This window comes from Olea europaea, chromosome 17 (assembly GCF_002742605.1).
Source record: "Olea europaea var. sylvestris chromosome 17, O_europaea_v1, whole genome shotgun sequence".
NCBI lineage: Eukaryota > Viridiplantae > Streptophyta > Magnoliopsida > Lamiales > Oleaceae > Olea > Olea europaea.
Genome location: NC_036253.1, coordinates 20,742,652 through 20,763,646, shown reverse-complemented (window position 1 = coordinate 20,763,646; position 20,995 = coordinate 20,742,652). Strand labels below are relative to the sequence as shown.

Below are 20,995 nucleotides of genomic sequence, written 5' to 3'. Positions count from 1 at the left end.
TTTAGTAAAATGGCTCACTTTATACCATGTCACAAAATCGATAATGCCAAGCATATTGCTGATTTGTCCTTTAAAGAGATTGTACGTTTGCATGGGGTTCCAAAGAGTATAGTGTCAGAGAGGAACGTGAAGTTCTTGAGTCATTTTTGGCGAGTTTTCTTTGGTAAGTTAGGAACGAAATTGTTATTTTTCACAACTTGTCACTCACAAACCGATGGGCAAACTAAGATAGTCAATAGGACTATGACTCAACTCTTGCGTACAGTGATCGATAAGAACTTGAAAAATTGGGAAGAGTGTTTACCTTTTGTCGAATTTGCTTATAGTCGTGTTGTTCATTCTAGTACTTCATTTTCACCTTTCGAAATTGTTTATGGTTTTAATCCACTAACCCCTTTGGATTTAATTCGGTTACCTGTAAATGAGCGTAGCAGTTTAGATGGAAGAAGAAAAGCAGAGTTGGTAAAATCACTGCATGAAAAGGTAAAATTGCAAATTGAAAACAAAAACAGGCTCGTTACATCGCAGACAAACAAGGTAGAAAGCGTGTGACATTCGAACCAGGAGATTGGGTTTGGATGCATTTCAGAAAAGAATGCTTCCCAAAACAAAGGAAGTCAAAGTTACAAATACGGGTGGATGGTCCATTTCAAGTCATTGAAAGGATCAACAACAATGCATATAAGTTGGATGTACCAGGTGAGTATAATGTTTCAGCAACTTTTAATGTGTCTGATCTTTCTCTCTTTGATGTAGGTACATATTCGAGGACAAATCCTTTTGAAGAGGGAGGGGATGACGTGATCCAAGAATTAAGCTTGAAGACGACAAGTTCGAGACGAGACCCGTTGAAAATCGAAGGCGGACCGATGACACGATAAAGGGAAAAGCAAGTAAAACAAGCAATGGGATTGCTTGTTCAAGAAACCATTAATGGGACGATGCTCAGGATGCAAAACGAGACAACGTTCATGTTGGGGTCAAGAGCCAAAGTGAATTGTATCAATAAGATATTAGTGGACGAAGTTCAGGCCGAATCTCAATGCCATGCAACCGCATAGCATTGTAAAGTATGCGGTCGTATGCACCTCGATAGGGGACTCCAGAGGCGAGGCTGAATGAACCATGCGACCGCAAGTCCTAGAACCATGCGGTCACATAGGCTTAGGCGACACGCGAATTTTCCTTTTTCGCGTTTTTTTCCATAATTTTAGAATTTTATTCTTAGTCAAATTCTTATGATATTTGACGAATCTTTTCCATATTTTCTAGGATTTTAGAGTTCTATTCCTTTTATAACTTATATTCTAGGATTAGTATAAATATAAGTTTATTTCTTCCATGTAATGGATCAAACATTATTTTGTGAATTAATTGAAAGGCTGATTGCTTTCATTCATTGTTCTTCATTGAACTCTCTGAACTTATTAAGAATTATTCTTGTGGTGTTCTACAAATCAAGTGAGGGTCTTGGATTGTATAATCAAGGGGTCCTTCAAGCAACGCTCTTACCGGGTTTGTTAGTTCATTAATTTAAGGTTCAATTTCCAAACCTTTTATTTGGCTTTTTTGGATTTTGGAACAATCTAGTTGTGAGTTTCGTAGTCAAAACTACTATGGGATTTGCATCAAATATACTGTTGAGATTTATGGAATTTTAATATGACTCACACAGTAACTTAAAACAAGGAGCACTGATTCTTATACTACCGAACTTTCATGGAACCTTAATACGACTCACAAGTTTAAAGTAATGATTCTACAATGAAATTTCTCTTAATAAATGATACAAAAGAAATTAAGAACTAAAATGGACTAACATTTCAATGAATAGCAAATGATAACTCAAGTGTTAGATGTAAAACTTTGATGAATATAATAATTAAAAATTTGATTCAATCCATCATAGTTTTTCAATGAGAAAAGGAAGAAGAAATAAATATAATGTAATTTCAAAAATCTTCTCAAAATATACCTCGTTTTTAATGAATGATTGTAATAAATTAAGTATCAAGGGAGAAATAAAAAACTTTGATGAACATAATGATTTTATAAATTTGATTCAATCAATCAAAATTTTCAATATGAAGAAATAAAATAAAATAACTATGTGCAATGTAAGTTCAAAAATTTTCTTTGAAATATATTTCCCTTTTATGAATAATATAAATAAGTTAAGTATAAAAACTTTGATGAGAATGACAATTAAAGAGTTCGATTCCATCAAAATTTTTGATATGAAGAAAGTGTATAAATGTAAAGGCAAGTTCAAAGAATTATCTCAAAAAGTATCTCACTTTGATGCTCTTAAAAAATTTATGAGAAATGGAAAGTTTGGATGACATCTCCAGTTGACCACTTCTAGTCCGGATGATCAATATAACCATTTGTATAATAAAAATAGATGTTAGAATGGTCGAATTTTGGACCGTTGAACATTTTTGGTCGACCGTTCAACAGTTTCGATTTTTTTTACGTTTTGGTTCCTTTTGATCCAATTCAAAGGTTTTGTGGATTTTTGAAAAGTATTTTTTAATTAGGTTTTCAAGATAAAAGATATTTTTCAAGTTCAAATATCATTTTAAAAGTCATTTTCACATTTGATCATTGTATCAAAATAACTTTAAATGCACAAATTTGTTTTTAATGCATAAAAAGGTTTTTGAGCTTAAAACAAGTATTATTAAATAGCAAAGTATGAGTACCTTTATATTTGATCTAAAAATGTCTAGTTCTTGATTTTTTTTGGCTCTTAGACTCTTGTCTTGACCTTTCTTTGAAGTTCAGCTTTTAAATTCTTGATCTTGATATTTCTATGACGTTTGTCTTTTAAGATCTTGTCTTGAAGTACTTGTCTTGAATTTATGTGTTGCTTCAATTTTGACCTTATTCAGGAGTCTAATTTGTGATCATCTTGATTTTTGATCTTTTGACGATAATCAATCAATTTATCATCAAATACTCTGGAAACTATAATCAACTTTAAATACAAATGTAAGTAAACAAGTTCAATCTGTTTGTTATAATCAAAATTTTAAAGTTACAATCAACTATAGGTCAACAAGTACATGGACCAGTTCCAAATAGTTTAGATATTCTTTATTGTTAATGTGAGGTCTCGACCGTAAAAGGATTTTACTTGATGTCAATTAGAGCTATTTGTGGCCTCTCGTTGCATTCAATGGCATTTTCAGGTTAGCAAGTTTCTGTTTGTAGGAGTAAAAGTACTCCTTCCATTCCATAAAGATGGTCCTATTTTTTTTTCACACAAATTAAAAAAATTTAGTCAACATAGTTGAAATAATAAATTTTACTATCGTTTTTTCTAATATACCTCAATATTAATGTAATCAATATTCAACATAATTAAATTATGCATGCAATATTCAAGGGGATTTTGCTGTTTCTCCCAGGATTAGATCTAGGGCCGAGGTGATGCGACATCGGCCCTATTTTTGAATCGACCTCGGCCCTGTATTTGAATTTTAAAAATTCAGATCGAAAGTCGAGATCGTGCCACCTCAGCTCTGGATCAAATCCCCAGTTTTTGCAGCAAAACCCTATTCAACGTGATTAAATTATTCTTGGTACAAGACATTGTTTAGTGACGAATCAAAGTAATTAACATTCCATAGTCATCTAATACAAATCCAAATGAATAAAGGCCATGGAAGATGAAACTTTTTTCTACAATTATATAATGGAGTGATTTATATTTGTGATAACAACACACATTAAATTAGAAACTAATATATTAACTATACTCTCAAATAAGAAACGAAATTATAATTTGAGACTGACGAAAAAGAAAAATGGAACTATCTTTATGGGATTGATGGAGTATGTAATTAGGGGATCAATTAAGTTGTACAAGTGTAATTATTCTTTATTCCCAAACAACCATCTAAAAATTAACAAGATATTGCATCGGAAATGAAGTGCTCAAGCAATTGTTTCTCCTTTTGGCATCAAATTGGAATGGTCGGCAGCCAATTTCGAGACCCAAATATATATATATATATATATATATAAGGAGTGACAACCTTCCCCCGGGCTCGTCACTCAAGTAAATTGAATGCGATCACTATTCATACATACTTGAACCAAACATTCAAAAAAAGGTTTTCTTCCTTGTGGACACACCTTTACAACATACGAACGGGACCCTTAGATGATGACATAACGCACCATGACTTTATCTTCATGTGACTTCTACCTTTCAACATAAATGTTGCCTTCCAGCAATCAGGAAAACTCAAACCTTTAGTACTCAATAAAAAAACCCTCCTACTTTACCGCTGCATCATGCCCATGAAGGCGACCCAAATTCCATTTTGCTTTTACAGTGTAATGGTAATCTGTCAAGGAGGTACGAAAGTTGACATTAGTGATCAAACGGTGTTGAGTTGTGGGAACTCCCTGTAATTAGTAATTTCGCGTCAAAAGTGTTCCAGCAGATCCAATTTTTTAGTTTTATGACATTCCTTAACACCATCTATACACAAAATTAGAATATAATCAGAGCAGTGTAACATCATATGCAGCTTATGAAGAAAAAAAATTAAAATGCCTACACATCTTAAAGTGAAACTAAGATGGAGCATAATCTGACTCCAGAATTTGTTCAAATATGCAGTATATTTCCCCTACAAACTTGGCAGCATAATACCATCCACCCTCCAATCCAAGATGCTCATAAGTAGCAGCTTATTTTAGGGTGCTGTAACGATTCGTCCCATGCTTAGCCCAGTGATCTTTAAGATCGAGTGGAGTGGAAAAATCATAGCCATCTGCAGCAAGTCGATTAAGCAGCTTACCAAAAGCACTTCCACTCATCTTTCTACCACCAACTCTGGTGTAGCGTTTATTTGCCACCTGAGGTAATGGATACATTGAAATTGTTGTTGTGCAGCAGGCAGATTGCCATCCACCATTCCCCCACCTATAGCATGGCTGGGGTGAACCAGTGCAAGTGCAAACTGGCACTGGCATGGCAGACTCGTCAAAGTTAATTTGGTTCAAACCCAAGTTGTCCTTCCACGAAACCTGTTTGTCAAGATCATCCTCATCACAATCAAAATCATGCCCATTACTCCAACTGTTAGATGCATCCGAGTTTACTTGCTTACTAAAACTTTCGGCCCCTCTTTTACCCACCCTTGGAGGCTTTGCTGATTTTGCTAGTTTGCCATCTTTTGGTTGCCTCATTTTCCTACGCTTGGCAGTTTCAGCAGCAGTTTCTGTAACATTAAAATCATTACTTCTTGTACTTCCTCTAGAAATATATGCAGCATCAGCCATGTGCATCTGCTGTTGGTAGTGAATGTGTTTCGATCCACTTGTAATGTCGTTTCCAAGTGAATCGGGGACAGTGTTATCATTCATTGAGCTCTCCCGAAATTGCAAGGCAGCAATTGCCTCATCTCGATCTTGTATGGCAGCATTACGCTCGGCAATTGCTGCATCCCGCTGCAGCATTGCCATGTCTCGCTCTGCGAAGGCCCTCTTTCTCTCCTCCAATGCCATGTTCCTTTCTCGGATGGCGGCATCCCTCTCAGCCGTGATGGCCATAAAGGTCTTTATTGTCAAGTGATTGTGGTCCTTCCATTAATTAAAGCACATCATTAGATCCAGCTACTTCTTGTCTAGATAGCATGTGAGAGAAAATAAACACTCAGGTTAAACAAACAATGCAGAATAAAGCATGTTCACATAAATCTCTCCCCTTTTCATTCACCTATCGTACTTTCAAACAAGTATGGACACCACCAACTCTAATTGATTTTAAAATAATCCGTTGATGTCACAAACCGCTCCCCTACCCCAATTCAAAAGGCATTCTAATGTAACGATTAGATTGATGACAAAAAAGTTATTAGCCTCCAAGGCAAGAAGACACATCAAAATTATATTGGTAGGCAATTTAGATAGATCAAATTTAAGATTTTATTATTAAAAGAAACAACATCATACCATCATTAGTAGTAAAACTGAAGCTAGAAATCCATTCTGTATGGCCCTGTTCCTGCACAGGTGAAAACATGTGATAAATCAAATAGAATAGATTTATGAGCATAGTTCTTTGAATAAAACTATGCATATACAAGTGCAGTATCAGTTGGATAAAAAACCAAAGAACACCGTTTTATCAAACATTTACTTAACCCTTGTTTGATTCCCTTTAAAATTTTAATACATTTTTCTCTCTTTTTTTCAACCACACATACTTCCATTAAAGAATATTCCACGTAAATTAAAAACTTTTCCTTCTTTTTTAACCACACATTCTCCCAAAAACTACCATTCCATAATACATTTTACCCAAATTTCTCATTGTAATAGTTGTCGAACAGGGGTTAATATTTAAAAAACGAGAAACAGAAGTTTATCCTGCATGGCGACCAAATCACATGTATATTCTCTACACACGCAAAAGACCACATTTTCATATCCTATTCACAAATTAGACAAGAAAATTTTATTTAATCACTAGAAAGGAATCAAAGAAGCAGCAGAAAGAAAGCCATTTAACATGGACTGGAGTAGATGATGTAAGGTACAGGTAAAACAAGACAGCAAATCAGTACCATCCCAATTGGGTAAGAGCAAGAGAACTCATATAGACCCTAGTTCTGATCTTTGAAGATTCATGTACTTTTCGAGAAATTCCTACCTCTCTATCTATCTCTGAGATGTTTCGATTTTTCAAAACTCCATGGACATGCAGAAGAGAAATGCTATCCCCACTCGGATGGATGACGAGATTCCATTGATACAGAGCCAATTCCAATAGACTTATTGGACGGTACCTTTGGCATGCATCCAGTAGGTTAACTCTGAGACCTTGACAAACTACGATCCTTCAGCAGGACTAGACTATTACCAGAGGTTAGTTTCTTCTCTCTGTGTTTCACTATTCTTATTTTTAACTTTTTCCTACTTTCACTAGAATATTATGCTTCTCATAGTATGCCAGTCCCTTCCACTCTAACTTCCTATTATTTACCTATAATACTAAGATAACTGAATGGAACCTTATTTCAGAACTGATAGTTTACAATTCGCAATATATTATTATGTGCATTTGACATGACAAAGATTATACCTGTTTGCAACATTACAATTGTCAATAAAGTCTCTATATGTATAAAACAATACCTATTTTTTTTATTTGTCCAGACCCAGGAAATGATTTCTCTCTTATCACTTGGAACACCTAAGGAAACATGGCAATGAAGGTCATATGAACGTATGAATGTTGGGCTGGTGGTATCGAGCTTCTTTCCAGTCAACATAAAACTGTTTCCCCTAAACTATGTCCTATCATTAAAATTTTTGTTCAATACAGGTATCATTTGGTGGCTTTGAAATAAAAATTAGTAAATATTTAAGATCTATATCACACGACCAAAAGAAAACATATATTTCCTCAATACAGTGGCCCCAGAGGGACTCCTCTTAGGTTCTTTTTTAGCCATGCTCTATAACAGGTTACATGACATGAATTTCACTTCTAAAGTTGTCCAATTAATTCGTTTGAGCATTACTCCAACTGATGTATATTAATCAACAATATAGATGCAAACCTTTCTTGATCCTCAAAAAAACCACTATCGGCTATACCACTAGATAAAGCCTCACGACTCATTTCCAAAGAAAAGAAATGACCACAAATCACAAAGTTCCTAATGTTTGTTGCATATAATTGAAACTATACTGGTATGCTCAGATTGTTCATCAAGCAGGACCACATACAGACTCAGCTCAAAGGCACCGTAAAGATGAAATGTGTCGACAGTAACACACAACTTGACAATGAACAGTACCACTCTCATGCACAACACTCGATCAATTTCCAATCTCTAGCCCCCAACCCCTAGCCCCCAAGTTTAAAACCATGTAAAAATTTTGAGCTCATACAACTAATTCAGGAACCTACACTACCATCAGAACCCTAAAATATGCATTTAATCTTCAAAGTATCTCATAAACTGACACACATTCATTATTAAATTCTAACCATATGCAATTTTAACAATAAAAATTCAAAGCCGCCTAGTCATACACAGAAGCTAATAGAACCAACCAACGTCATTGTACAACACTTGAAAATTTGCCACTTCCTCTCTAACCTTTAGATGTTCCTAAACTGTAGATTTGTCCACGATCTACTATAAGGCGACAAAATGTACATAGCCTATTAAGTAAAATGGCAAGCTTAAACAATAAAGATCTGAAATTACGACAAAATACAATACATATGCTAAAGATCAAGAGCTCGGAATTAATTTTTTTTTGCAAAAAAAGTAACTCGAAATGCCAGGGTAAAATGTGAGATCGAGAAATCAGATAAAACTATGAAAATGAAAGAATCGGAGCTTACAAGAGAGATGCGGCAGCGGGGGAAGAAATTCGATGGCGGTCCCTCTTTCTCCTCCTCTCTCTCTCTCGTCTTCTTCTTCTTCTTCGTCGTCGTTGTAGAGAGAGAAAGATAGCGTGTATTTAACCGCCGAGTTGCAGAGGAATAGATGCCTCTCTATCTGTTTATGCAGAAAATGGGAATCTTTTGGTTCTATTGAACGATGTCGTTCGGTGATTTACGATATATAAACGACGGCGTTTAGGACAGGATCAGAACGGGTGTGGATTCGGATCGCATCTGGTCTGAACCACGTCTACGCCTCCGAGTTGACCGCTCCATTTTCTTCGTCAACTCTAAAATTTGTAATAATCTAATCACATAAATTTGCTTTGATATTCATCAAATGTAACTGACTGTTCTCATTTTCTTATCCTGATATTCCAATTTCTTTATTAAAAAACTTTTATTTTGTGTATATAGTAATATATCATTATTTAATTTATTTAGTTATGACGAAATTTTTTTCATTTAATCTTGAAATCGTACAAATAAAAATAAAGGTAAATTAGGAAAGTTTTTGGCAAAAACTAGTCCGTATAAAAAATAAAAACAACTTATATAAATTGAACAGAGTGAGTATTAATTTCAATTTTATAGCAAAATTAGTGAGGTTAATTACTAATAGATGCTTAAGTAATTATAACAGAGATAATTATATTCTCATCATATTTTTATTTGTTACGTCATATTTTGTTGTACTTAAGGTCACAATCTTTATTTATTGTAGAACTTATGTCCCTAATTTTTTTTTGTTCAACTTTTTATGTTCTAACTTTCACAAATTAATACATCTCGTCCTTGATGATGATTTCTGTCAAAATATTTTGTTGTGTGCTTATAAATGAGAGAGAAAATTGTTATTATATTTTTTGTATTACTAGTTTTATAATATAATGAGCAAAATAAGTCATTTTGTCATGCAGCTGATTTTTTGCATGAAATCGTTATTAAAGACGACATGTTAACATTAATATAATATTGAGAATACGAATGCGATAAAAAATAATTGGGGATATAAATGATAAAATGAAAAAATTGAGGACCTTGAGTTTCAATTAGAATGTAATTACCTGTGAATATAATTTTCTTTATGACAATGGTCATTAAAATGTGATTAATAGCAGGATACCCTCTACAAACTTGTTCCTGTACGATATACCATCTACAAACTTGTTCCTGTACAATATACCCTCTACTTATTGAAAATCGCAAAAGATGTCCATAGTTGAAACATTTTGCTCAAAATTCTCCCTGTTGTCAAGACCGGTAAGTTTAACCATTAAAAACAATAAAAAATGTCAAAATTAAAGAGAAATAATTACAATTGCAGTACCTTGACTTTTATTTTTTACAAATTATACCCAAAATTTTTATATGTGCCAATCACAATCCTAAACCATTAAAACTTCATTTTCTACTCTAACCCGTCTCAATTCATCTTGTTCTCCAGCTTCAACCAACCCATATCTTCTTCATTGCCTTCTTCCCCACCTTCAGCCATACTCACCTCACCGCACTTCATTTTCTTCTCACACTGCAAATTCTCACACTAACACACCACCCTAATCACCCCATATCTTTATCTTCCTTCCACAATAAATTTCCATCTTCGTAAATCCAAATCCACAAAACAAACCCAAAATTCAAATTCGAAAAAAACTCTTGCAATTTATTTCAGGTACGTCACCTCTTAAAGAAAGCATAATTTTAAGGAAAATAAAAAAATACTGACCTAAAGTGCTTGAACACCACAGTATGCAAAAACTACTCAAGTCATCTGGAAATCTTCAAACTTCTATGAGAAAGTTGTCTATGAAAAGAAAGACTAATACCCAAAAGGCCAATGATAATATGTAACCCAATAGCAACCTATAATAAGCCCTAATTGGATGCAAAGGGGGCAAATAAGAACATCAAATGCATAGCAACCACCACCCCTACGGTTAGGGGCGGAGCCCCATTAGGCCCAGTGCGGGCAGATGTCCGCACTGAACTTTTGGGCTCCAATAGGTCCAAAATTTTATTTTTTTTGTTTGGGTAAAGCCTGTTTAATTAAAAAGGCCCAATTTCTCGACCCGACTTCTTGAATCAGTCCGTGGGCCGTTAGTGACCCGACCCGACTTCTTGAATCAATTATAACCCGTTCAATTCATATTTCCAATTTTCAAACCCTAGCAAACTTGAAATCTTGAATCACGTCTCTCCTCCTCTCTGCTCTCAACCGGTCTCCGCCCGCCGTCGCCGCTTCTCGCCAGTCGGCAGTTGGCAGTCGCTACTCCAACTCGCAGGCGCCGGCTCAACTTCCACTCTTCCAGTCCACGGTCCACCGCTAGTCTGCTGCGAGCGTCTGCCGAGACAACCGAGTGCCACTGCTTCCGGACTCTTCAAGAAAAAATCAAAATCAAAATTTTGGTAAGCAACTTACTGAACCAGTCTATCGCTTCTGTCTTCTTATACTGAGGAAACAACTATAAAAATGGATAAAGGTCAATCTATATTTAATAGTTCGCAAGTATTGGTTCCAATTTCATTTAGAACCTGAAATGTAATATTTCGCAATTCACATGCCTGATGCCCAAGAAATTGTTGCCAAGAAAATGAGAAGCATTTGTGTGGTAATTGAATATATTAGAAGACCATATTGGAAAATAATCCATTCCAGGTTCAATTTCTGGTTCAAAATTCATCTTCTGGTGTAAACTTGTTGTATGATCTGTATTCTGCAGATTGTCACTACTCACTACCATTTCCTCCAGATAGTCCAAGTTTATTCTCCAAGTATCTTAACCATTCCCTGCATTCATCTTCACTGTCTAGTTTTTCCACAGCGTTAAAAGCCTTTGAATTTACATATTCATTTTGTTCGGTGTTCGTTGACTGAAAAGGATCCAAGGTATCCAACAAGTTCCAAAAGTCGATATCTGACTCAAAAGGGATTTCGATTTTTTCCTCTAAAGTAGTCGGCCCCTTTGTCTCCTCCGGCCTTGCGATATTACAGAAATTTGATGCATAAGAAGATGTTGAAGAATCAGAACTTGCAGTTTCTTTTGGTTCATCACTAGGATGTCTAGATATTACTTTTAGGAACTCGGGTTTCTCATTAGAACTCTAAATTATCACTTTCTTTTATTTATGTAATCTTGAAGTAAACATAAGAACAGCACCAGTAAGCATATCTTGAGTGTTTTAATTCAACGTTTATTCTAAAACTATGCAAGCGTCTGCCACTGTTCTTTAATGATTAACTTAAGGGGGTTTTGAATAATATTCAGTAAATTAATAATCTTTAGTTATTAATTAAGCATTAGATATTTGGGAACCCATTTCAATTTATATTTCAATTAGTTTTTCTTTAATAAATACTGCTGAAGTTATATTGATGCTACTATTGTTGATTATTATAGATATGTTTTCCATACAGACAAGACATTTTTCTTATTCCAGTTGAAGAGTTGAAGTTAAGATCTGAATTTAAAAATTGAGTCCCCCTGCAAAGAAGATAGTAACTGATTTTCAGATTTTGGCAATTGTGAAGTTAGATTGTCATCAATTTTTGGATCATAATAAATTCAGAAATGTAATTTGTTGAATTTTTTTGACAGCCTTCTGCCTTCTCCAATTCAGGCAGTTCTCCATATATTTCTCGAACGGTGCTGCACTCGCTCATTAGACCATTCCAATTTCTAGGTACTGAATCACTTAATGTGAAATTGTGAATTGCACTGCGAATTGAAATTGTGAAATTGTGAATTTATGATCATTTTGTCATTATGAATTATTCTCACTCACTTCAATTAATAATTGGATATCAAATGTTTAAATCCAGATATCAAATTAATAGATACTTTCAACGAAAAAGGAACGTAGATAGTGTTGATGAGGGGGTATCGAATAATGTGGATGTTGATGAAGGGGCATCGAATAATGTGGAGTTTGATGTCACAAAACTTCCAATTGATCCTGGTCTAAGGATACCAATTTTAGATTACAATGCTAACATCCGAGATGAAGTTCGAAGAGCATATATGTTAAAGGGTCCTTGTCAGCCCCAAGATCATGACTTTCCAAAATGACAATTTGGAGTAACAATTAGACGATTCAATCCTTCGTGGTTTAAAGAGTTCGGTAGTTGGTTGGAATACAGTGTAGAGAAGGATGATGCTTATTGTTTGTATTGTTATCTTTTCAGAACAAGTTCTGGAAAGCAAGGTGGAGGTGAGTCTTTTGTTGGCGAAGGTTTTACATATTGGAAAGATAAAAAAAGGCTTCATACTCATGTTGGACTTCATGATAGTGCACATAATCAAGCTCACATTAAGTGTGAAGTGTTGATGAATCAAGAGCAACACATTCAATGAGTTTTCTACAAATAATCAGAACAAGCAAGAAATGCATATGTTACACGCCTTAATGCATCCATTGATTGTGTTCGAGTTCTTTTGCGACAAGGGCACTCATTTCGAGGTCATGATGAATCTGAGGATTCTTCCAATCCAGGTAACTTCTTAGTGCAATTGCAATTTTTGGCTGCTCATAATGAAGCTATCAATGCCGTCACATTGGGAAATGCTCCTCACAATTGCAAATTGACATCACCTGATGTTCAAAAGGATATAGTAAATGCTTGTGCTATTGAAACAATCAATGTTATTATCAAAGATGTTGGCGACTCACTATTTTCTATTCTAGTTGATGAATCTTGTGATGTGTCAATGAAGGAGCAAATGTCTATTGTTTTACGTTATGTAGACAATAGTGGTCATGTCAATGAACGCTTCATAGGGATTGAACATGTTACAAGTACAAAGGCTCTATCACTTAAGGCCGCAATTGATAAGGTATTTTCTAGATATAACTTGAGTATGTCTAGATTGAGAGGACAAGGTTATGATAGAGCAAGTAATATGCAGGGTAAGTTTAATGGTCTGAAAACACTCATTTTGAAGGAGAGTCCATGTGCCTTTTACAGTCACTGTTTTGCTCATCAACTCCAACTTGCGCTTGTGGCTATGGCAAAGAAGAACATCCCTATTACTAATTTCTTTCGTGTGGTTGGGAACGTGATAAATACTGTTGGAGCATCTTCCAAGCGTTGTGATCTTCTTCGAGAAAAACAATTAGACTTTATTGTTGAGGCATTGGAAAAAAGTAAGATTTTAAGTGGACGGGGACTTAATCAAAAAACGACCCTTCAGCGCTCTAGTGATACACGATGGAGCTCACATTATAATTCTTTGGTCAGCTTGCTTGCCATGTTCTCTTCTGTTTTAGATGTACTTGCAATGATTGTTGAAGATGAATCTTGTTCTTGTGATCAAAGATCTGATGCAACAAATTTATTGGAGTTGATACAAAGATTTGATTTTGCATTTAATCTACAGTTGATGAGAAGTGTGTTGGCGATGTCAAATGAACTGTCAAAGGCATTGTAAAGAAAAGATCAAGATATTGTGAATGCAATGCAATTGGTGAGATTGTGCAAACGAAGACTCCAAATAATGAGAGACGAAGGGTGGGACTCCTTTTTTGAAGAAGTAAGTTCTTTTTGTCAACAACATTACATTCATGTACCCAACATGGATGATATGTTTGTACGCCTTGCAATTCGTGGTTGCCCTCAGCGTAATTCTCCAGAAATTACAAATTTACATCATTATCGAATAGATTTGTTCTACTCTGTCATCGATTTACAACTTCAAGAATTGAATGATCGTTTCTCGGAAGTAAATACAGAGTTACTCCTTTGTGTAGCTTGTTTATGCCCACAAGATTCATTTTCGTCTTTTGACAAAAAAAGCTTAATTAGACTTGCTGAGCTTTATCCATTAGATTTCTCTGCAGTAGATGTCATTGTACTTAGCGATCAACTTGAGACTTATATTTTGGACATGCGCACTAACAAAGAGTTTGAAGGGTTGAATGGCCTTGGTGATCTTGCGGAGAAGTTGGTTTTGACAAAGAAAGATAAGGTATATCCATTGGTTTACAGACTTTTGACTTTAGCATTGATTTTACCGGTTGCTACCGCTACTGTGGAGAGAGTTTTTTCTGCAATGAACATCGTAAAGAATAGATTGCGCAATCGGATGGGTGATCAGTGGATGAATGATAGCACTATTGTTTATGTAGAGATAGATATATTTTTGAAACTCGATAATGAAGTTATTGTACGACGATATCAAAATATGAAAACTCGCAAGGAACAGGTTTAATATATAAATTATGTCGTTTTTAGTGTTGTTGTAATATTGTTTTAATTTTTTATCATCATTAAATCTATGACCAAAACCTCGAAGTTCGGCGTCAAAAAATGATGCCCGCACTGAACATAAATCCTGGCTTCGCCCCTGCCTACGGTAGCAACATCCAAGGAATTTTACTTTCTACCCTAGTATGTATTCCTCCTCTTCACCACCACATTAGACAAACAAATCCTCCCAAATTTTGATTCTTTTCCACATTCCAGTGATGGAATTGTTATCGAAATTTTATGAAATTTTAAATTTTAATAAAATAAGAACCTAATTACATTATTGTTAAGATCCTCCATGTCAAGTCACCAAAAAAATTAATAGTACAGAACATAACTTAATTTTTTGAGAATGATTCTTTATTACTAGATGTTGATTCTATATCTTAAATCTTGAAAATCAACTTGGAATCCCTTTCTTGATTGGTTTCTTACTTTCCACCTTGAATTTTGCCTCCTAGGATTCTTTGATTCTTGTTCTTGATTTTGATTCTTGATTGAAGATTGTATGCTTTTAATTGTGGGTTTTGGGATATTCCTCTTCAATATGATTTCTCTATAGTGAAAAGGCATTATTCGTGCTAGAGAACTTGATAACAGAGAATGTAGATCATTATTTTGGATCGAACCTCCGTAATATTATCGTTTGTACTCTCTCTTCCCTTTTACTTATTGCTTTTGTATTTGTACATTTTGTTTTGATTGATCTATTCATTTTCCAACTTGCTTGAATTTGAATCAAATTTTCGAAAAGTTTTGAAAACCAATTCACTCCCCCTCCTGATTAGTTATTCTTGAGCTATCAATGACCTAAAAAAAGAATAAGAATAAGAAAAATTTTTGGTTTTTTTATATAAATGAAATTATGATTTTTTTTTTTTAAAGATTTATAAAAGAAAGAAAAGAAAATAATTCTTTTTTGTAAATTGTGGGTTGACCATAGTCAAACCCTTTTTTTTTTTATTTTGGGAAAATTCTTAAATGTAATATTCTATATGCAATGCATTAACACAAAATTAAAAAGTGAACGTTAAAAATCTGAGTTGCTTTCTATAAATTCTTGATTTATAGTCTGAAGTTCAACTCTGGATAATGATTTTTCATTGCACTTTGAATATGACTTTGGAGTCTTGTTTACCTTTCGTAGATTATTTTCACCACACTTTGTACATCCTTCAAAGTTACTCAATTTGAACTCAACTAAGAATTCTCCAATTTTTTCATCTGCTTTAATCACACCAATGAAGTTGGAGGTTTGCAAGCTAATTCTATCTTCTTTGAATGCCACTGATTCGTTTGGTTCCATCATGATTAATTACTTAATTTCTACATATTCGTTTTTAGTTGTTGATTCCTCAAGTCAAATTGATCCTCGTAGCTCATCAGGATTTATTTGAGCTTCAACCTTTCCATAATTTAGCATGGCGAAAACATCTCCCACAAGTATATCATTGACATCATCTTCTATTACATGTGGATTATACTAATAGATTCTAAAGCTTTATTTATTTATTTATTTATTATTATTATTAATTTTTCTTTTTTTTTCTTTTTTTTTCTTTTTGTGGAGTGGTCAATAACAAGAATTTTTTTCTAATCCAAAGTCCCCACAATATTCACAAGTTAGTCGCCTCTCCTTATTAGCCCCCGTTTGAGCCCCATTATTTGTAGATTATAATGAGATGAATAGTATTTTTTTGAAAAATGAGTGGTTGAAAAGTTTTTGATTTACGTGTAATATTATTTTATTGAAGATTGTGTGGTTAAAAGTAGGAGAGAGAAAATTTTAATTTAATATAATGAGAAATAATGGGGCTCAAACGGGGGCTAACAATTGGTTGGATAAATAATTCCAATTGCAAGTCAAGCTTCTCAAGTTCGACAAATGGATTGTATACATTCATGGCAAAGACATCTATTACAAGTATATCATCGTCATCAAGTATGTGATGAGTGTGTCTTACTCATCAAGTATGTGATGGCAAAGTCCCCACTCGTTTTATTCTTAAAGTTTTATGACTTTTTAATGAGCGTTTTTAATGTTGTTTTATAGGTTAGTTAAATTGGTGTGAATGGTGTAAAAATTGAAGAAAAGAGTGATGCTGGCATGAATCAAAGAGAAGTTGATGTTAATTTAGAGAAGCTTGATGATTAGAGGCTAAATTGAAAAAAATAAGTGAATAACGACAAAAAATCGTAAATCCAAAGTTCAAGGACTCAATTGAAACTTTTTGATAGTTGATTTGGACCACAAAATGATAATTGAAGATTGTTACAATCATCCAAATGCAATTAGAATTCAAAAAGAAGTAAAATATGATCAAAATATTTTAAAAATCAATTTTCAACCGCGTAGGTATGTTCCAGATTTTTAGCTGGAGATTGAGACCCATTTTTAACATAGTAATGGTTTCAATTGGAAAAAGCTATCTGAATTAAAGTTAACTTTTCAACACATTTTGAATTGCCTCAATCGGATATTGGGAAAAAAAAGTTATGACAAAAATAATAAAAGATGCATAGTGCTATTTTTCCACCCAAAAATGGGCATCGTAGTGCTATTAATGCTAAAAATAAGTAGCATCACAGTGCCATGCAGATGGCATTGCAATGCTATCGAGCAAGAAAAAAATTGAATTTTTGAACTCTTTTCTTAGCCCAGTCCAACCCTAACTCTTCCAAAATTTCATGGTGATATAAATGCAACCCTTCAACCACTTTTGAAGGACAATTCAACCAGACAAGAAGGGGCCAAAGTTCAAGAAATCAAGGAGGTGGCAAAGGTTACATGGCAAAAAAGATTGATTCAACCATCTAAAAACTAGTTTTATCTTTTTTCTCTTCATGTTATTCTTTACAAATTGTATGGATTTCATGTCTTATAACATGAACTAAACATCAAATCTAGGATTTGATTAGCCAAAACTTGAGGATATGATTTTATTTTATTTTAGTTAATTCTATAGAAATTTTCTTTCCATCTATTTGTGTTAATGATTTAATACTTTCAATTAATTGGTTACTAACTGAATGATTAGATGCTAGTCAATTACGGCACTTTAAAGAGGGGAATTTAGATACAATCATAAAAATATCACAACCTAGGTTTTATAAATTTTGAGAGAGTATAATTCCTTTGATGCTTCCATATAAGAATCATGAACTTAATAATTCTTTGATTTTAATTCGGAATAGAGATATTGAAATTAAATTCTAGGAATAGTATTTACTCGGCACGAGATAGAGAGAGAGTAGAATTAGATTAATATTCTTGCTTAGAAACGTGCAAAATTGATTAGAGTTAACTATGTTTTTTAAAATCATATTTGATAGTTAGGTGAAATAATAATACTAGGCTTTTTCATCTTGATTATTCTTCTAACTTGTATTTAATGTTAAATTTGTCACCATATTCATCATTAGATTAGTTTAGAACCAATCGTTTTATAATTTGACTTTCTAGATAAAATAAGAGCTATTCAATTATAGTACCCAGTATAAAATTGATATTCAATCAAGATGAAAAAGCCTAGTATTATTATTTCACCTAACTATCAAATATGATTTTAAAAAACATAGTTAACTCTAACTTGTATTTAATGTTAAATTTGTCACCATATTCATCATTAGATTAGTTTAGAACCAATCGTTTTATAATTTGACTTTCTAGATAAAATAAGAGCTATTCAATTATAGTACCCAGTATAAAATTGATATTCAATCCCTGTGAGTTCGACATTCGTACTTGCTCTTATTTTACAAAATTTGACATCGTACACGTGCGATATATTTACATTATAGAAAACTCGTGATGGTATGGCAAGTGGATTATATCTATTCTTTGTGAAATATCTCCTACAAACATATCGTTGTCATCTAAGTTTGGATAAATTAATGCATATTTTTGCTACTCGCTACTTTTTGTTACCTGTCAATGAAATTAAGAAAAAAAGTAGATCGGTTAAAAAAGAAAAAATAAAATAAAAATTAGAAATAATTTAAACCAATATTAAATAAAATAGTGCCCGACAAATGCGTCACAAACATGTTGTTGATTTTATATCATGTATGGATAGTAACAAGTAATAAAGTGGACCTAAGTCCGAATGATCGTTCCTACTAGGATTACTATTTAACCATTGGTTATACTATTTCTAACTTAAATTCGATTAAAAAATAGAATTAGTATTAATTTTTATCCTAAATACTATAATTCTACGAACAAATAAAAGTAATTTCTCCATCAATCAAAAATTTCCACGTCTAGATACAATTAATCATGACTTTTGTGCTCAAAGTAATTCAAGATCTTACGATAGATAAGCAATTTTTGAAAGATTTTAGTCACAAATAGCATATTTGGTAATATATCATGAGTCAACAACAATTTTAAACATCATACAATCCTAATCAGGCGAGCTTTCCCCAAAACTCAAACCACACATTGTCATCAATATGTAGTAAACAAGATAAAAATAAAAAATAAAAAATAAAAAATAGGAAGGTTAACGAAACATACTCGATTAGACATTTGTGAAGAGATACCAATACTTGAATTGGACTTGCAATGCTTTCGTTGAACTTGGGCAAGTGACCTTCTTGTAAACCAATTTACCCCCAGACTTACTATGAACTATGTATGTATCGAAAATACCTACAATAATGATAGCTAATCAAATAAAAATTTAAAAAAAAATGCATAAAATTAAATAAACAGATTAAAAGTTAAAAATTTGTTGTCACTCCCACTTTATATCGATAATCATACACTAAGCTGTGTAGAAGTGAAATTGATTACTCAACATAGACACAGGACTTCACACTTCTCTTTTACTTGATAAAATAAAATAAGCATTTTCACAATAAGGTCCCTGTATATTCTCGTCTGGCCATCTATGATGTACATATGGTATGTTATGACTAAATATTGTATAACCAAATTCCAACATATTTATTTGGAAGATTTCAAAAATATCTATCATGTCATTTCAAAAGTCAATCTCCAACATCCAGATTATTCTATTTCTCTACCACAGCTCAATGTAAAATTCACCACCTAAATTGAGGAATAAAGGACTAGCACCCTATCAGGGTCTTAAAACCTCAATGATCGAATGCACCATTTTAAGAGAAAGCAATTAGAAAAATTGATGCAATATGCAAATGACATTGTAAATAGCATAAAATGCATAAATCATATTGGCCAAAGATGTAATGTAAAGTTCGGGGTATTACAATTGGGCTGTATCCCTACATGCATTTTTTTATTATCTTTAACTCGACTTTGGTGATTGAATCATGGGCACCTAAAAAAGGCTTTGGATACATGACCCATTTTTCTTCATTTGGCTTTATTCCACTTCTCATTTGATCTCCACACTTCTACCTTGCTTTTTTCAACGTAGTAAAAGCCATTCTATCCGATTCAAACTCAGTAATGCATATTTTCACCTCCTCATCGGACTTAATCACAAAATCAACTTATACGCAATCAATGAAGTTGAAAGAATGTATGTTGATGTCATCTTCATTGATTTCTACATTTTCAATATTTTTTTTGTGATTAAGTTATCATTCACTTTTGACCCTTTTATAACTGTTGATATTTCTTCATATTGAATGATCGATCCACAATGTAAATCCACGGGCAGTGAGTCTCATTGACTCCTTCAAGTGGATTATATCCCATTGTTGAAATCTATTCTAGTACATGGAATCTCCTATAAGCATATCGTTTTCATCCAACTTAGCAAGTTCTTTAAAATATTTTGGAAGTACCTTCTCACTTAATTAGGGAGGATCATATCCCACAAGCTTGATATCCTCATCCCAATCATCAAGTACAAAATCTCCCACGTGCATATACTCTTTATCAGATCTATCAATTGCTTTTTATTGACACGTCAAGTATTTTTGAAATCTTAGAAGTTTCGACGTGTGTAAACTAATGTCAGAGAACAAGCACTGCTCAATACAACGGTGTAAGCAATTTTCACAACTTAATATTCTCCAAGCATATCTTGACTGTCCATATAGAGATTATCCATTGCAAAAATTTTGTTACTTCATCAAATTAGAATCAAGCAAAAAAGTACAGAGAGAAAGTACAACACACATGATAGATTAGCAACACGAAGCTTAGCCCATGTATACAAAATAAAAGCAATGTTACTTTTATGCCACTAAGTAAACTGTAGCTTGAAATCAAATTGAACCGCAAAAAATATTTTAATTTTGTTTGGTTTGAATTTTTTTCCAAAATTTAATATAAATGGCTTGATTTGAACCTAGACTAAAATAAATAAAATTAAAAATTGCCCAGA

General features: G+C 33.4%; 3 protein-coding genes across 4 annotated transcripts; 1 reads left to right on the top strand and 2 right to left on the bottom strand.

The window, feature by feature from the left end:
- Positions 1 to 4,456: 4,456 nt before the first annotated feature.
- Positions 4,457 to 8,596, bottom strand: LOC111365391 (protein BASIC PENTACYSTEINE6-like). 2 transcript variants are annotated; one of them, XM_022985892.1, is made up of 3 exons: positions 8,384 to 8,596; positions 5,974 to 6,025; positions 4,457 to 5,601 (listed from the first exon to the last, which is right to left on the bottom strand). In XM_022985892.1, the coding sequence occupies exons 2-3, from the start codon at positions 5,977 to 5,979 to the stop codon at positions 4,708 to 4,710; spliced, it is 900 nt and encodes a 299-aa protein (XP_022841660.1). In that variant the 5' UTR covers positions 5,980 to 6,025; positions 8,384 to 8,596; the 3' UTR covers positions 4,457 to 4,707. The 2 variants fall into 2 exon arrangements, with proteins under 2 accessions (XP_022841660.1, XP_022841661.1); XM_022985893.1 differs by having other exon boundaries at positions 4,457 to 5,645; positions 8,384 to 8,551.
- A 2,559-nt stretch (positions 8,597 to 11,155) lies between these two features.
- On the bottom strand, positions 11,156 to 12,089 carry LOC111365704 (transcription factor MYB63-like). Its single transcript, XM_022986239.1, has 2 exons — positions 12,033 to 12,089; positions 11,156 to 11,530 (listed from the first exon to the last, which is right to left on the bottom strand). The coding sequence occupies exons 1-2, from the start codon at positions 12,087 to 12,089 to the stop codon at positions 11,156 to 11,158; spliced, it is 432 nt and encodes a 143-aa protein (XP_022842007.1).
- A 145-nt stretch (positions 12,090 to 12,234) lies between these two features.
- LOC111365703 (zinc finger MYM-type protein 1-like) lies at positions 12,235 to 13,854 on the top strand. Its single transcript, XM_022986238.1, has 3 exons — positions 12,235 to 12,457; positions 12,542 to 12,637; positions 12,800 to 13,854. Exons 1-3 carry the CDS (start codon positions 12,235 to 12,237, stop codon positions 13,852 to 13,854), a joined length of 1,374 nt encoding a protein of 457 aa, XP_022842006.1.
- Positions 13,855 to 20,995: the final 7,141 nt, after the last annotated feature.

Excerpts from the sequence above, each read along its gene's own strand:
- LOC111365704 (XM_022986239.1), bottom strand. The coding sequence starts at position 12,089 with ATGAGCGAGTGCAGCACCGTTCGAGAAATATATGGAGAACTGCCTGAA. Across the intron at positions 11,531-12,032 it reads AACTGCCTGAATTGGAGAAG|AGTTCTAATGAGAAACCCGA; the intron begins GCAGAAGGCTGT and ends GTGATAATTTAG.
- LOC111365703 (XM_022986238.1), top strand. The coding sequence starts at position 12,235 with ATGTTTAAATCCAGATATCAAATTAATAGATACTTTCAACGAAAAAGG. Across the intron at positions 12,458-12,541 it reads AAGAGCATATATGTTAAAGG|AGTTCGGTAGTTGGTTGGAA; the intron begins GTCCTTGTCAGC and ends CGTGGTTTAAAG. Across the intron at positions 12,638-12,799 it reads TTCTGGAAAGCAAGGTGGAG|AACAAGCAAGAAATGCATAT; the intron begins GTGAGTCTTTTG and ends ACAAATAATCAG.